The sequence below is a fragment of the Coregonus lavaretus genome, assembly GCF_964263955.1.
Source record: "Coregonus lavaretus genome assembly, chromosome: 8".
In the NCBI taxonomy this organism is placed as follows: domain Eukaryota; kingdom Metazoa; phylum Chordata; class Actinopteri; order Salmoniformes; family Salmonidae; genus Coregonus; species Coregonus lavaretus.
Window position 1 is genome coordinate 29,353,747 of NC_139995.1, and position 17,576 is coordinate 29,371,322.

Below are 17,576 nucleotides of genomic sequence, written 5' to 3' on the forward strand. Positions count from 1 at the left end.
TGCATGGCATTGTTTGTGCTTATCAAACTCTGCTGGCATTACCCAACATCTAGAGGTGTATTACAACACTTGTAACAGTCTTGAGTGACTGATGTTTGCAGGATGAGAGAGATGTCAGAAGGGGTACTAAATACAACTCCATGAAAAGCAGCATTTTTATAATTCATAATGTATTCAGAGAACACCGCTCACACAGTGCAAACATTGAAATGGAAATTCAGTGTAATACTTCTGGCAATATCACAAATAGCATGTTTAAGATAAAAAGATACCCCTCTGTGGTAACTTCAGAGAGCAGTGAGAAACGGTGTTCCCTGACGCTAGCGACAGTAACTTCAAAATTTTAAAACGTCCTTAAAAAACCTTAGCAGCAACAGCATAGCAACGACAAAGAACTCAAACACACTGTAAAATGTAAACAGAAAAAAAACTTTTGACATTTTAGCAAAAGATCTCCACAATTCATTATGTGTGAACACCGTATTGCTTATAAGACATGTTTCTTCTTATCACATACATTCTTTGTTTTAGTGACTGCCAAAAATAGTCTTACGGGGTAGTTAAGACGCCTGTCTCATTATAGTCACTACAGTATAAATAAGCCCCAGTCATTGTTAAGAGAGCAGTTAAAGTGATTGTCTGCATGGTGTCATCTCTAGCCCAGTGGTGACAGGTGTACGTCCTGGATGTCAGTGGGAGTGTAGCTGACCTCTGGGCCGGGCGTCCCTGAACGGCAAGCCCCTGGTGCCTGGGGGCAGGGGGGCAGGCTGAGCTCCAGCACACCCTCCAACTGGTCAGAGCAGCAGCAGAGAGACTCCTGTTTGGGGACAGCGCCATAAAGAAAGAGTCTAAGCTGAAAAACATCAATCTCCAGAGTCCTCACCAACCAAGGCCCAGAGAAAACAATGACATTTGTACTATTTGTTTCAAAACCAGTCTGCTTGCTTCCTTGAATAAAGGAGGCCTTTTTTCTGCAGACAAACAAGAAAACAAGGAGGAGCCAGACAAACAAGGAAAATACAGGCATTTGCTTGAAGAGGAAACAGACAAGGTTAAAGAAGGAGCAGCAGGTTTCTAGTTAAATATTCGCCTCACCAGATCAATGGCCAAGATGTTGGCTAGCAACTGCATGAGTGAATCATTGGATAGAGCTCCTTCCAGGAGCTTCAGTCTGCGAATGGCAGCGCCCACACTGGCACAGGCAATAGTGGAGGGCAGGAACACAGAGAATTTAAACTCTAAAGGCAGGGTGATAAACAAGAGATCAGCAGAAAAGTAATACCTTTAGGTTTGACCAGTCTGTTATACTAATCTGCTTAGATGACAGAGCAATTGTCAGACCCACTTTGTGGACAAGGAACATAATACCAGGTGTGCAACAGAAATTAATTTCTTAACAATTGGGAGTTAGTGGTTTGGAGCAGACATCGTTAATCCCTGAGGCAGGATGCCATAGGAGTAGAGGAATGCCGCCCTGACAGACAATAGGAAGTGCTTAAAGACGGTCATTTCCCAAAACCTGAAAATCTAACACTTTAACCCAATGGCTCCAGGCAGGAAAGACGACGAGACAATTAATCAATCTCAGGCAATCCTCTCACCCACACCTCATAGAATAGGTTTCAAAGTCAGGAGTCAGGAATGGGCCGAATCCAGATACAATAAAACAGCCTATTCAAAATGGCCCTGACTGTATCCCAGTGACTGGTTGCCTCGGGCAACCTCGTGGGAGATTCGTGGGAAATCAGGCAGTTGAATGGACGGGCATGGGTCTTTCACACCGCACAATACAGGATTACACAAACTCAGCCCACCCCCCCTACCCCCAAATGAACCGCTGACACATCGTAATCAAAGTTATGGTTGCTGTGTGCCCTTTGTTTGCCTCACACAGAGCCACTTGATTTCTTTGAATAAGTGAAACACAAGCTATTATTAATCAAAGAAGTGCCATGCACAACCTATCATATAGAATAACAAAGAGATGTTTGTTTTTCTATGATACTTGACGTGTAGGCCTAAATGTTTCTGCATTGCTAGAAGCAACAATCACACCGCCATGAGTTACACAATGTCTGACCCTACCTGTGGCTGCCAGTGCAATGTAGGAGTGGACATGCCTGCGCAAGGCATGGAGGTTGTGAGGGATTATGGGTATGCCATGAAGAATTTGCTCCAGGAAGTCAGAGGGTAACACAGAAGCCAGGTCCCACTCTAACCCTGCCACCACCACAAGTTCCCACTGCTGCAAAACAGACACCCACACATTACATTAAATCCATCATAAGCTCCAACTGCTGCATAACAGATAAATACATATGTAGGCTATTACATTAACATAAAACAGGCTCCTACTGACTGAAAAGCAGAACAGAGAACTGAAATTACAGTGTATTCAACCTGCTATTACGAAGTAATAACACACTTATTGACGAGTCAAAGTGCATCAAATGTATCAGCCATTTTATTATACTTATGGCAAAAGCAAATGGAACTTGTAAACAAATCTTGTGTTTACCAGGAGCTCTGACACTGTAATTGCATTGTCAGTGTAGATGCAGAGCTTGCTGGCACTCAGGGGTACCGTCTCTCGCAGTTTTGAGGCCAGGAACATGCAAACAGCACCTAAAAGCTGCAGGTTGGACCTTTGAACAGGGAAGCGACTCAAGTAACAGTCCAGATAGTGGATGGCCAAAGGAAACACCTCTTCCTCACACTTCTGCTCCTCGCAAACCTGTTGGAGGAAATAAGTTTGTTAAACAACGATAAGTAAGGACTGCACTGGTTTCGTGGATAGATTTGTTTCTATACACATGCATATGTTTTCTTGTAGCTTTTTTGTACTGTAGTCCTCCAATGTGTCTCTCTTTTGGTGTTAGTATTTTACCCAATCAGTCCAAGAGAGTCCCTCTTGCTTTCAGGTGCAATGTAGGCTGATGAGTGCATTAGCTACATAAGAAAGCGAACTGAGACAATTAAACTTGGATGACGGTGTTGCAGTGGCATGATGGTGGTCAATGAAAGAATTACATCCAATTTGACAGCAAAATCCTATCACAATTACCACTAACCGTGACCTGAATATTATGTAATTCATTTTGGATATTTTGTCATACATTACCTGTAGCATCCATACTGCCAATATTCTCCGCATATATGGCTGAATGTCTGTCTGAATCGTGCCGAAGTATGATGGTGAGGCCCGACTGGTCTTTTCCAGTGACAGAAGGTTCTGCAATGTTCGATGGTCCCGTGTCAAGGTCGGGTCAGAGCTGGCCCGAAGAGCAGTGGAATTCATATATTCGGTGGTGCTTTCTGAGGCGTCTTGGAATTGTCCATCCTCGTGACACAACAACTCCATTAGAGGGTTGTTGGACAACTTTTGTAGGGTCTCCCTCAGTTAGCAAAGCTTAGCTAACAAACTCAATACGTTAATTGGCGTTGCGAAGACGTTTCTACCTCTGCCCCCGTCTCAGCTAGCTAGCTAACAGAGCAGAAAGTGAATGTATTTTGTCTTGAGTTGTCAAATAGTAGGTCGGGTACCTTTCCTCTAATTCACATTACTTTAATTCGCTAACGTTATATATGTTAAATCTAACGTGCTGAAGCAAGTGAGGTAGCTACGAGTTCTAGCTAGCTGCGAAACCCTATGCACCGTGGGAATTTCTCAAACGCGGCTCGTGCTGTCACACCTTGCAGTCATCTGGTAGGCCAGGCCAGGGTAGCTAGCATCTCTGTACTGAATGGGGAAAACAATTCTGGCCTTTTTTGTGGATGGTAGCAATACAACTAAAGACATTTTACTTTAAACCACTAAAAAAAAACACTAAAAAAACAATTCAATTTATTCAAAAACATGTCAAAAAAAAATTTTTACAGTAACACTTTAATAGTCAGTGCAAGGCCATTGTGGCGGTTTCCAGATCACGGGACTCCGGGTTCTGCAGCTCCTGACGGATCTCTGCAGAAATCTGGGGGGGTGTCTGCAATTTAAGCAGCTCCAGCAGTGCAGCCTTCTGTTCGGAGGCCAGGTCGGCCTTGTAGCGCTGCGCCAGGGTGAGCAGACTTTGGTGCCACAGCACAGGAAGGACACGACCAGGGCATCCAGGACACGGAAGGGCAGGGCGTATTTCTTGTCCAGTAAGAGTCGCAGGAAGATGCTGTTGACTCCATTGTGCTCCATCTCTGCCAGTTAGAGCATGGCAGCACTGCAAAAAAAGAATCAAAGTAATTTGTTTACTGCTTACAGCATTCTTTCCACAGAGGACAAGTTGTGGCAAGCCCTGCTGTTAAACTACCTTTAATACAGTACCATACATTCACATGAATTTACACTTACATGATCTGCGATAGAAGCTGCCACGCTTAAACACCAAGTCCCTAACCAAAGCGGCAAGCCGAGCAATCACATTAGGGCATCATAGATCATACAAAATTGCACACATAATTCAGGTAAAAGAGTCTCTCTTACCTGGAATGCAGTACAGGGATTGAGCACTTTGAGTATGCTGCCAATGATGATAGCCTCACTGAGAGTGCATGTTCCAGATTCACAGAGCGGGATCAGGATGACTGAGTGAGAAAGAGCCAATGTGTGAACACACATCCAGTGACACATGAAACATATGCTGGGTTTAGAGTTAAAGTCGTTAGTTGAAACAAATATTGATAAAATATTGTACAACACATGTTAAATAGATCATGGTTGATCATTGTTATTTACCTTGAGATAAACACTCAAGCTAAGGTAAAGTATCATAGTTTTTTTTTTTGGTTAGCGTCAGCTTCTTTGACCCCTCAAACCCTTGCTTTCTTTAATAAGGAACCAAAATAACAGTATAAATCGGGTTAAATCTGCGATCTGATTAGACAATACTGCCACTTAGTGGCAACGACTGTCTTTTTTTGGCTGATTGCCAACATGCACTCAAAACAAAATCCAGTATATAGTGAGTATATAATCCTCCTGAGTGGCGCAGTGGTCTAAGGCACTGCATCGCAGTGCTAGCTGTGCCACTAGAGATCCTGGTTCGAATCCAGGCTCTATCGCAGCCGGCCGCGACCGGGAGACTCATGGGCAGCGCACAATTGGCCTAGCGTTGTCCAGGGTAGGGGAGGGAATGGCCGGCAGGGATGTAGCTCAGTTGATAGAGCATGGCGTTTGCAACGCCAGGGTTGTGGGTTCGATTCCCACGGGGGACCAGTATGGAAGAAAAAAAATGTATTCACTAACTGTAAGTCGCTCTGGATAAGAGCGTCTGCTAATTGACTAAAATGTAAATATAGATACAAATGTTGAATGCCTGACAGCAAAATGTGTATCATTTTAATTACTTTCATTCCACATTATTACATCCTAGCAACCATAAATCTGATTATCAACCAAGTTTTCAGATGATCTACCTGACTATTTCTCTCCTGTTTAATACACGCTCTTGATTTGTCTCATCTTTGAACCATGACCCTGGCATGAAAATACCTTTCTTCAGGGCCATGTACAGGAGGAGGTTTAGTTTTTTATACTCTGCAATGTCATCTCGTATCCTTGGCAGTAGCACCAAGTTGTAGAACAGTTGGGCCATTTGCTTCTTCAAATTGAATGAGAAGTTTCTGTTCAGAAAGAAGACAAATAAGAGTTGGTCATGAATATTCATAAGGTGCCTTCTAATAATTAAATAAACGTTACTGATAGAAGTTAACAAAGCGTCCTCTTAATTTTTATAACATTTATATTTTGTTGCCTGGTACATAGCAGGACCAGTCCAGGTCTCAGGCTCTGTTAAGTACAGAACCTGCTCCCAGTTTGACAGTGCTGGAACAATCTTGAAAGCTTTGGGCAGCTTGCCACTGCGATATCTAGATAGAACCTAGAGCAACAGAGAAAAACAAGTTTATAATATCAGTTGGTAATATTCAGCATCTGACTGTTCTGACTGAAATCTGATGAAGTGGAAAATTACATGTGGCCAAGCAAATGAATACAGCATGGAGCAGGTGCACGGCTTACCTTGTTACCCTGTAAAATTATGCATGTTGTCATTATATTCTATGGCATCTATACTGATCAAAAATATAAACTGAGTTACAGTTCATATAAAGGAAATCAGTCAATTGAAATAAATGCATTAGGCCCTAATCTATGGATTTCACATGTCTGGGAATACAGATATGCATCTGTTGGTCACAGATACCTTTTTTTTTTTAAACGTAGGGGCATGGATCAGAAAACCAGTCAGTATCTGGTGTGACCACCATTTATTTGCCTAATGCAGTGCAACACATATACTAGAACGCGCCAATAGGACATCGCTAGTGCGTGATTGGCTCTGCCCATTTCTTTGCTTGTTCTGCCCACTATGACTCATTTGTTCCCATTGGAAACGACAAGCTGTGGTCTATCTTGGTTTAGTTTTCTTTTCAGGAACTGTTGTGACTAGACACAGATTATCCATTATATTGACGAGATACTAAAGTAGCTGCTTTTACGATTTTTAAAAAATCCTTAAAAAATGAAAGACATCCGGGAGGAGGCACGAGCAGGTGGGACCATTCTAGCCAATGAGAGGGCAGATACGCGTGTGAAAAACAAGTTTTTGTTAGTTTTTTAAGTTATCGGGATGTCACGTGTCCTACTTATATCAGTATATTTGTAACAACCTAAGAATTACAAAACTTATATTCGATCAAATAAGCCATTCATTTTGGGCTCAGTTATCCCTCTCGCTTTGCCTCTTTCTCTCTGGACTTGAATAGAAGAGTACAGCTACGACCAGAAATGACTTTTCGTAGCAGGTTAGGAGAGCGTTGGAGCTAACCCTAACCGGTTTCCTAACCTTAACATAAGCCTCTTAATTCCACGTTAATTATCCTAACCTGCTACGAAAAAGTCACCTTCTGTCGTAGCTGTACTTCCTCTAGTTTAGAACCGGCAGGAACTGGGTCATGGTTAGAAGGGATCCAGCTTTTGTCAAATTAACGTCAGATTTGACTTTTCGTAGCAAGTTAGGATAATTAACGTAGCAGGTAAGGAGAAATAGGTTAAGATTAGGAAAATGGTTAGGGTTAGCTAAAATGCAAAAAACGACCCAGGTACAGCGGGCAGGAAGCCTGTGCATTTTCATAGTAGGAAAATAACAAACGACTTAAATCAATGGGGGTGATTTGGTGAGATCTATTGTTTGCTTTTGTTGCTTTCTTATAAAACTTATGAAATATCAATAGTTAGCTAGCTACATAACTTCTCACACCTGGTCTCTTACATGGTCCAAGATCCCATGTGGAAAAACCAGTGATGTATAAGGAATAGGAATTAATTGAATTCTACAGTATTTCAATTAAATGCTTCAAGGACAAAATTACATGTATTTAAGTGTTATTTTCTTGTAGTGGGGACAGTAACATTAGCAATCTCTAAAAAATTATACTTTAAAGAAAATGTTTTTATATATTTAAAATGTTTATGTTTAGCTCACATAATATAATTTAAAAGTAAGTATGCATTAATGTGTCTGTAATAGAATAAACGTGGCAAAAACGAATGTAGACCTTAATAAATTCCTTTCTATAGCTTCCAAAATACTTTTTACAATGGTGGGGGAGTGCCAAGATGGAGGCGCTGTGGCTTCAACACAGAGCCCCCTATTAGTCATCTATTGTATATGTAAATCATTGGGATCAATAGGCAACAATGCACAATTAGTTTACCTGTCACCTGGTTGATTTCCTCCAAGCTTCCTCTCATCTTACATCACCATTCAGATCTGACATTGTTTCAATATCTGATTTTTAATGCTGAACAATATCTTAATGTTATTAACATTTATACTCTGTGTGCTGTATCCCATGCTTAGTGTGTTTTAGGTGCCTTTGGCAGAGGGAAAGAGTGTGCAACAGACAATATAAATTCTGCACAAGAAGTTGGAGCAGTTGGGTGACGTGAAGCAGGAAATATTTACTGTGGACTGTGAGACTTTACCAGCAGTGACTAAAGTTGTACTGCAAAGCTATGACATAAACATGTAATTCATCAGACTACATCCTTCAACTACCCACAACAGCCACCTAATCTTTATTTTCTCTCTGTTTGTCACAGGCCAGCCCAACAAACTCTTGTATGTGATGCATAACTCAGAAACACCACTGAGCTGCTTAGCCCTGTTTGAAGGGGGTCCCTGCCTGACATGCTCATGATTAAGTTGAAGAGCCACTTCCAGAACGCCAAGGGGCAGAAGGTAGAGAGCTGTGGCTCCCGCTACCGCTATTGTGATTTCCTGATAAAGGTTGGCGCGGTAAAAATGTGCTCCAGTGCGAGGGTCATTTCAGTAGAGGTGAGTGGTCTGTACAGCGAATGAACACAAAGGAGGGTAAAGGGGATGTTCGATCTGTCTCACTTTTTCTAAACTGACATCCACAATCAAATCTATGTGTGTTTGTTTGGGTAGAGTACTGCCCCTGTGTGGTCCATGGGGACTGCTGGAACCTGATGAAAGAGTTTATGCAAAGCTTCCTTTTTGCCCAGCATCCCGGAGCCGCCCTCTGTGTTTGCCACCAAGCCTGAGGGCCTTTATGCGCCAGCGGACTGTGTTGACACCATGAACTGAAGTTGTTCAGCAAAGTGCGCAAACAGCAGGAGCTCCCAGGGACCACACTTTGTCACATGCTTCATAGACAACAGGTGTAGACTAACAGTGAAATACTTACTTACGGGTCCTTTTCCAACAATGCAGAGTTAAAGATAAGAAGAAAAAAAAAGAATACACAGTGAATAACTAATAAAAATAATGAGTAAAAATACCATGGCTATACACTGAGTGTACAAAGCATTAACGTACATAGCTACCTCAATTAGCGAAATGCTTGTCATACTCACCACATACGCTGCTGCTATTCACTTTACCCCTACCGATATGTACAGTACATAGCTACCTCAATTACCATGTACCCCTGCATATGACAAGCATTTCGCTACACCTGCAATAACATCTGCTAAACACGTGTATGTGACAAATACAATTTGATTTGATTTGATTTGAAACTGTGAGTGTGGTGTCAGTATGTAATGTGTGGGGTGGTAGGTAGCCTAGTGGTTAAGAGCGTTGGATCAGTAACTGAAAGGTCTCTGGTTTGAATCCCTGAGCCGACTAGGTCAAAAATCTGTCCATGTGCCCTTGACCAAGGCACTTCACCATAATTGCTCCTGTCTACTAAAGTGTGGGTAGAGTCCAGTGTGTGCATAGTCAGAGTAAGTGCAAAAAAGGGTCAGTTGTCATACCAAGCGGTGATGCAGCCAGTCACCACCTGGGGGCGGCCCGTCAGGAAGTCCAGGATCCAGTTGCAGAGGGAGGTGTTCAGTCCCAGGGACCTTAGTGACAAAGATTGTTATAACTAAATTAAGATAGACCACAGCTTGTCGTTTCCAATGGGAACAAATTAGTCATAGTGGGCAGAACAAGCAAGGAGGTGGGCAGAGCCAAGCACGCACTAGCGATATCCTATTGGCGAGTTCTAGTATGCATCTAAGTATTTCCGTTAGGGAACACCTACTCTGTGAAGTGCGCATGTGCAATAACGCCATATTTGGGAGTGAGTGGAAACGCCAACCGGATGCTTCACATGTATACATCCAGTGAAATATCAGTCTCATTGTTCTATCTGTGTTAGTGATGCGCTTCGGAGGGCGCGATGGTGTTGAACGCTGAGCTGTAGTCAATGAACGGCATTCTCACGCAGCTGTCCGTTTTGTCCAAGTGGGAAAGGGCAGTGTGGAGTGCAATAGTGATTGCATCATCTGTGGATATGTTGGGGCGGTATGCGAATTGGAGTGGGTCTGGGATGATGGTGTTGATGTGAGCCATGACCAGCTTTTCAAAGCATTTCATGGCTACAGATGTTTGTGCTACAAGCTATAGTCATTTACACAGGCTAACTTGGCAGCAGGAAAGGTATGTACTGAGCGTTAGTACAGCAACTCAAACGGATCAAAGGCTTTCACAACCACTGCAAGGAATATCTCATGCTAAAAATGAGATCAAAACCTTATTGTAGTCTGAACTCTTGACAGAATAATGCTGTCCCAAATGTCTTGTGGATTGTCTTTATGAGTAATCGGTTTGAAGAACCGTCATTTTAGATACTAACGTTGTATCTGGGGTGTATTCATTAGTCGGATTCCGTTGCAAAACGTTTGGCCTGTTGTAAAACGTTTTGCAACGGAAACCGTTTACCGTTTACTCTAGGAACCCAACGGGAGCAAACATAACCAAACGGGGAGGGCCCTACCTGGATTTGACTGATATAAACTATTTTTCGTTGAAAAACGTTTTCCGTTTGGAGTGAACGGTTTCTGTTGCAAAACCTTTGCAACAGACAAAACGTTTTGCAACAGAATCGGCGTAATGAATGCACCCCTGGGCTTTATGGTCCTATTTATAGTTGGTTATTTTAATACAAATGTTGTCTAACAAAACACTCAATAAACATATTTTTGTCAATATCAAATTGATTATGTTCCTGATTAACCATATACATATGTTGTGTATATTGTCGCTGGTGTTTTTCACCAACTACAGTCAGTCCTGTCATGAATGGTTTACTAGTGACTATTTCAGCTGTTATGATTGGGAAAAGCATGCCATACTAATGAATTGAAATAAATCAATGATTGTGCTAATAATAATGCATCAGTCTCCAGGTGAAAAGCCATATGCCTTATAAAAATGGCATTGGGTTTACCAACTGAGCTCAAATAATGTGGACTACTGTGGGCTTTCTGCTCACAGGATCTTTTCACGACCAACTTAATGAATGCCACCTCGTGTACCAATGAGAGCTAAAGCTCGACGGAAAAGTGATCAGTTCAATCCAATCAGAATGAGTTGATTCTAGGACGGATATGGTTCGGTTGTCTCGAGATTTGTGACAGCTTTCGCGTGCAGACGATGGCGGTAAATAGAAGCAAATGTTGTTGTTTTTTACAAATACAACAAACAGTTATTTTATGGATCAACTAGCTAGCTACTGACATTGTCGTGTACTTTTTTGTCAACCTCAGAAATGTAGGGGTTCATATGTTTTCTGAGAATTTGTGACTTTATTCTAGGTTGACCTCCCGGTGTTTTGTTTGAAGATTTACTCAAAAGTTGATATCCGACACATTTAACTTTGTTTACATTGCGGCTCCGTGGACGCTAGCTAGTTACCTGGCAAAACGTCAGTGATCCCCCCCCACCCCCCGTTGTCAATCATATTAACCCGAAGTTATTGAGTGTTCGCAAGAAAGTGTGTTTCAGACTAGTCTTTGTTCTGATAGCAAGCCTAGCTAGTGATGCTAGCTAGCCATCAGGCTATTTATTCTGTATGTATTGTCTTAAATTGAAGAAAAAACACCGGCATACATAGGGACACAGTTATGAGGTGAAGGACATTTACGTTTTCATTTTATTTGATCACAATGTCGGCTATTGTACCATTAGCCGAATGATTATGAAGAAATACAGTGAAGAATGGGTAACTTCGCTAGCTAACGTTACCAACAAGTAGCTAACTAGCTAACGTTATCTGTATTGCCAATAGTATTGGCGAGCTAGCTGGCTATATAACAAAACAGGCAACAATAAGTTCGAGCTTGCTAAATGAACAAGAACAACACACTCTCTAACCCACTTCGGCTGGAGGGAGTAACTAACGTTAACTACATTTTCATTGTGTTACAAGCCGAGTGGCAACGTTATGGAAAAACTGGTGCCATTTGGCAAGCATTGTACCAGACGCTAGCTAGCATATAGCACAGTTTGAATCGAGTCCATTGATTGGTCGCCAACCCGACACATGTTGGCCAGTGAGGCTAGTTCGCTAACTAGCAAACTGCAGAAAAAATGTTCTATGCAGTTTGACCCCTTTGTTTGTTATCATGGATAAATCGATTTGTTCTTTATTTTAAGGCAGTCTAACTAGTTAATAACGTGTTTAACGGCTAAACTCAATTGCCTAACTTAATTTGTTTACAAGCAGTGTTACATTCTGCTAAGAAACTGAACAGCAGAATTTAACACTGCTTGTAAATGGCCACAGTTAGCAAGTTATATGCTATAAGTTTGTTAGAAATATATTTATTTTGCTACAAAATGTGGCTCTTTACCTGTAAAGTGTTATGTATAGAACTAGCTTTATAAGCACCATTTATTTTCCTCCTTTTTATTCTCAGTTTATTCAGGATCCTGAACCAGACATGAGTGAAGCTGACTGAATGCACCTGGGAAGGGCCCTTTTCATATGTCGAAAGAGCACTGACTTACATCAGCACAGTGTTTTTACAGTAAGTAAAACAAGCCTACATGGTGAACAAGTTCATATTTTGGGGCCTTAAAATCCTTTCCACATGCTACACCATTTTGCTTTCATATAGAGCACACATTTTGCGTTTGGCATATCTAAAATGAAGTGGTTGAATTCTATCCCTGTGATGTGAAGTTTATCTGTTTCCCTCCTGCAGGATGAACTGCTGCTTGGCACAGGGGTGTGTGTCCTGACGCTGTGGGCAGGCACATGTGCATCTGGAGAGATGGACCGCTGTAAACATGTGGGACGCCTTCGCCTGGGCCACGACCACTCCATCCTCAACCCACAGAAATGGCGCTGCGTGGACTGCTGCACCACCGAGTCCGTGTGGGCCTGCCTCAAGTGCTCCCATGTGGCCTGTGGCCGCTTCATGGAAGAGCACTCCCTCAAACACTTCCAGGAGTCACGCCACCCCCTGGCCATGGAGGTGCGGGAGCTGGATGTCTTTTGCTTCGCCTGTGGGGACTATGTGCTCAACGACAACGCTGAGGGAGACCTCAAGCTCCTGCGGGGAGCACTGTCCACTGTGCGCAGCTCTGGAAGGCGCTCCCTGCGCTCCTCTGCAGGGGTGGGCGAGGGCGGGCCTCAACCTGCCATGCAAATGGCCCTGTGGCACCGCAGGAAGGTGCTGCTGGGGAAGATGCTGCACCACTGGAGGAGCCGGCAGCAGCAGGAGCAGAGCCAGCGGGAGGAGAAACTCGAGCAGGAGAAGGAGGAGGTCCGGCGCCAAAAGAACGAGGTGAAGAGGAGACTCATGGGAGAGCTTGACAATTTGCAGCCGAGGAAGAGTGCCAGGCTGCTCACCCAGGCGCCCCGCTCAACCATTACACTTATCCCCCTGAAGTTCCGCGACCCTCCGGAGCGTCTGCCTCCACCCAAGAAGCCCTCCCTTCTATCCCTGAAACCCCCCAGCAACGGCAGGACTCGTAAACTCAGAGTGCGGAGGTACTACTCCCATAAGGCAACCCATCGGAGACTGGCCCCGGGGGTCACAGGGCTACGCAACCTTGGGAACACGTGCTACATGAACTCTATCTTACAGGTGCTGAGCCACCTGCAGAAATTCAGGGAGTGCTTCCTCACATTGGACATGTGTGAGACTGAGGAGCTGCTGGCCAAGACTAACCAGGGTGTGGCGGGGGCTGTGGTGGGGGGTGGTAGTGTAGCCACATCAGTCTGCCCTCTGGGACGTGGCATGGGAAAGGCAGGCATAGGGGGTCTGCCCACGGGCAGCAAGCAGAACTCGCCACCCTGCCTAAACACAGCAGAGCTGGTTCAGCCCAAGGAGCCGCGCACCTCCACCCGCCAGCAGATGTCACTGTGCCATGAGCTGCACACACTGTTCAGGGTCATGTGGTCGGGCCGCTGGTCGCTGGTGTCGCCCTTTGCCATGCTGCACTCTGTGTGGAACCTGATCCCGGCGTTCCGTGGCTACGACCAACAGGACGCCCAGGAGTTCCTGTGTGAGCTGCTGGACAAGGTGCAGCAGGAGCTGGAGTCAGAGGGCAGCAAGCGCAGGATCGTCATCCCCATCACCCAGAGGAAGCTCTCCAAGCAGGTGCTCAAGGTCCTCAACACCATCTTTCACGGGCAGCTACTCAGCCAGGTAAAGGTCTCTACTCATTCCCATGGCAATTGTACACAACACATTAATTTAGGTTTGACCTTCAACACCCTATCATGGCTAAAGGTAAATCACAAGGATGTTTAAGCTCTTTCTACTCTATACCATTCTGACTTTAGACCAGGTTTTCTCTACTCTTATACTAGTTGATTGCTGGATTTCACTCCAGCTGAGCATTTTTTAAAGAGCTACCTATTGTTTTTTATAGAGCCTTTTTTCTAAGTCTCAAGTCAAGCAGGACAATAGTTGCTCTCCAGCACCAGGACTAAGGCGTGTCAGCTCTGTCAGATTTTTCAACTAATAAGCCCTTGTTAAAATGTTTGCTTGGTTATCCCTGCATCTGTCCAGGTGACGTGTCTGTCCTGTAAGCACAAGTCAAACACGGTGGAGCCGTTCTGGGACCTGTCCCTGGAGTTCCCGGAGCGCTACCACAGCATGGAGAAGGGCTCGGCTGCATCTCTGGCCTACCAGCGCAGCTGCTCCCTCACTGAGATGCTGGCCAAGTTCACTGAGACAGAGGCCCTGGAGGGCAGCATCTATGCCTGCAACCACTGCAACAGTTAGTACTGGCATAGAAACAAATCTGTCTGTTTGTGGAATAGACAAATCCTCTTGGACAATGTTTTTCTATAGTTTTTATTCAGCTATTTGACCAGAATCATGAAATCAAATAATTGTATTTGTCACATGCTTTCGTAAACAACAGGTGTAGACAAATCATGGTTAGGGAATTCGGCCTATTGTGTGTTTCTTTCATTTTGGGCTAGATTTTATTTGACAAATTAGTCAATTGGTGGATAATTAAAGTGAAACTGAGTTTGTGTTTTCGGGTAATCACAATATAGTTCTGCTTTTTCTGGGTGATCCCATCCTATACCTCCATCACACAAATGTTACACGTCTGTAACGTATGTTTTCTATTTGTCAGGGAAAAGGCGGAAGACGTCCCACAAGCCCCTGGTTCTGTCAGAGGCATGTAAGCAGCTGCTGATCTACCGCCTACCTCAGGTTCTACGGCTGCACCTCAAACGCTTCAGGTCCATACTGGTCATTCAGAGCATTTATTACATTTGCAGGAAGACTTTATTTTCACACACCCAGTTGGTCTACTGAATTTGAAGACTTTGTCTGCTTACACAGTCAAGATTTACACCCACCACTTTGTCTATCGCGTCTGTCCTTGTTAGTTTCCTAAATGTATGCTGTTGCATGTTATGGTACTGTCTTATCTTGTGGTTTATTTGGTATGATATATTTTTTTCTGTGAATTGTAACAGGGACAACCATAAGTTAACCTTTCCTTGTTGTGTGACAGATGGTCAGGCCGGAACCACAGGGAAAAGATTGGCGTCCATGTGGCTTTTGACCAGGTTTTGAACATAGAGCCCTACTGCTGCACAGACTCTGGTCAGTCGGTCCACAGAGAGGGCTACACCTACGACCTGTCTGCTGTAGTCATGCACCATGGGAAAGGCTTTGGCTCCGGGCACTACACTGCATACTGCTACAACACAGAGGGAGGTGAGTGGGACCAAGATACCAGAAACTAGCATCAAAGCTAACAACTCTGGCTTAGAATAGCCTAACTGGTACATTTTAGGCTGATTTGTCATGTGGACATTTCAGATTTTGAAAACATGATGAGTTGGTAGAAATTATAGTTTTGTATAGTACAGTTGGTTCTCATAAACAGTTTGCTCAGAGTATAACCTTATACTGTGAGATTACATGAGTTTCTGTTGAGACTAGGTGGCACAGTTTACCAATCCTATAACCAGTCCTGTGTGTGTGTTTCCAGGTTTCTGGGTCCACTGTAATGACTCTGAGATGAACGTGTGCAGCGTGGAGGAGGTGTGCAACACTCAGGCCTACATTCTGTTCTATACCCAGAGGTCTGCCTAGGCCCATCTCCCTCCCACACTTACACCCTACACCAGGGTGTACTGTCTGCCTGGACTCAACAACCAGGCCCATCTGCCAAGGCCTGGCCTGGGGGACCGAGACCTACATCTAGGTTTGTTGCCTAGAGGTCTGCCTGGGCATGTTACACTCCATCTACTAGGCTACATCCTGGTTTACACCTAGATGTGTGTCCGGGCTTGAAACAACTCAGCCCACATTCGTTGAGTCTGGTAGGCTAACAGCCATGTGAGAGCTACTGAACGTTGTACCACAAGGGAAGGCAATGTTGATCCTGGAATGTGGCAGTGTCCGCAAAGTTTTTTGCTCTATCCAGTCTTAAGACCAGCTTTTGATAATGATGATGAATTGCATATATGGTTAGATATATATTTCACCAGGTGTCAAAGTGCTTTACATTGTATAGGAGGTAACTTGCCTCGTCCTCCACCAATGTTTATTATCTCCCTCCTGGGGTGATGAACAGCAGCCATTTGGAGTGGAATAGGAATCGTCCTGTGACTAAACTAATGGAGTTTGTCATTGTGGCTCAGGAACGGAGATGATCGATTGCATCAGGTGCTTCAGAGCCTGGGTGGATTACGAGCCAGCAGATACTATCAGACACTCCAGAACCAATGTTGCCTAGCCTACCTCTGTTCTGTATTCTCAACCACAATGAGATGTCAGCCAAGAGCATTTTAGTCTCCAACCCAGTGTCATCTGTATCTCACTATGACCTCTTGTTCTTACACGTTCTGCTGTGGATATCTCAGGCTTGATGGCCTTGGTTTGGGCCAACGGCATGAACAGGGATAGATGGTGTGTAGATATTCCTGTGTGTACTCTGTTTCCCTACCTTGAACGGAGGTATTGGGTTGTGTGGCAGGCAGCCACTTTGAATGTGGATGGAAACTTTATTGAGCCAACTGGCGTCATGCTGCACCTTTATGGAGGAGGGGCTTAGGTTATTGATCCCATGATCAATGGGCTTCTTCTGATCTTTTATTGACTTCTGTATCCTGTGGCAGCTCTCTTCTCCTACCTTAATTGTAGAGGCTAGTTTGTGCTCTGGTTGGAGTCTGATGTACTGTATCTCTGTTCATGGATAGAAATAGATGGAAGAATGGACTGAGAGATTGAGGAGTGTGTTGTTGGGATAAGAGGGGTACCCATTTTACGAGTGGAGCACATGCAAGCAATATACGTGTGACATCATGACATGAAATCAAGATCAAATCAGGAATTCTTCAGCTTTGTAATACAATGTTTTTTTTCTTCTACTCTGCTGTTTCTATTTGGGGTCTTTTAAAGTAACTGCCCAGTGAAAATCTGACTTTTAAAAGTTATACTGAGCAAAAATAGAAACGCAACATGTAAAGTATTGGTCCCATGTTTCATGATCTGAAATAAAAGATCCCAGAAATTTTCCATGCGCACAAAAAGGTTATTTCTCTCAAATGTGGTCCACAAATTTATTTACATCCCTGTTAGTGAGCATTTCAACTTTACCAAGATAATCCATCCACCTGACAGGTGTGGCATATCAAGAAGCTGATTAAACAGCATGATTATTACACAGGAGCACCTTGTGCTGGGGACAATAAAAGGCCACTAAAATGTGCAGTTTTGTCACACAACACAATGCCACAGATGTCTCAAGTTTTGAGGGAGTGTGCAATTGGCAGGCTGACTGCAGGAATGCCCACCAGAGCTG

At 43.8% G+C, this 17,576-nt stretch overlaps 2 protein-coding genes and 1 pseudogene across 3 annotated transcripts; 1 reads left to right on the forward strand and 2 right to left on the reverse strand.

Annotated features, from left to right (window-relative positions):
* Window positions 1–655: 655 nt before the first annotated feature.
* On the reverse strand, window positions 656–3,361 carry LOC311133668 (G1/S-specific cyclin-D2-like; the record flags this gene model as incomplete). The annotated part of the gene is made up of 5 exons (XM_084167201.1): window positions 656–817; window positions 1,096–1,238; window positions 2,086–2,245; window positions 2,519–2,734; window positions 3,122–3,361. The coding sequence occupies 5 exons, from the start codon at window positions 3,359–3,361 to the stop codon at window positions 656–658; spliced, it is 921 nt and encodes a 306-aa protein (XP_084023327.1).
* Window positions 3,362–3,893: 532 nt separating this feature from the next.
* Window positions 3,894–6,040, reverse strand: LOC311133995 (bystin-like; annotated as a pseudogene). The gene is made up of 5 exons: window positions 6,008–6,040; window positions 5,734–5,867; window positions 5,432–5,610; window positions 4,472–4,572; window positions 3,894–4,208 (listed from the first exon to the last, which is right to left on the reverse strand). The product of its transcript is annotated as a bystin-like (transcript).
* Window positions 6,041–12,202: 6,162 nt separating this feature from the next.
* On the forward strand, window positions 12,203–17,290 carry LOC311133292 (ubiquitin carboxyl-terminal hydrolase 49-like). The gene is made up of 6 exons (XM_084166780.1): window positions 12,203–12,313; window positions 12,491–13,942; window positions 14,309–14,519; window positions 14,889–14,997; window positions 15,276–15,481; window positions 15,759–17,290. The coding sequence occupies exons 1-6, from the start codon at window positions 12,245–12,247 to the stop codon at window positions 15,860–15,862; spliced, it is 2,151 nt and encodes a 716-aa protein (XP_084022906.1). The 5' UTR covers window positions 12,203–12,244; the 3' UTR covers window positions 15,863–17,290.
* The last annotated feature ends 286 nt before the right edge of the window (window positions 17,291–17,576 follow it).

Bases quoted from the DNA above. Each gene is read 5' to 3' on its own strand.
- LOC311133292 (XM_084166780.1), top strand. From the start codon at position 12,245: ATGCACCTGGGAAGGGCCCTTTTCATATGTCGAAAGAGCACTGACTTA. The intron at 13,943-14,308 runs GTAAAGGTCTCT...GCATCTGTCCAG, and splicing joins ACGGGCAGCTACTCAGCCAG to GTGACGTGTCTGTCCTGTAA. The intron at 14,520-14,888 runs GTTAGTACTGGC...TCTATTTGTCAG, and splicing joins TGCCTGCAACCACTGCAACA to GGAAAAGGCGGAAGACGTCC.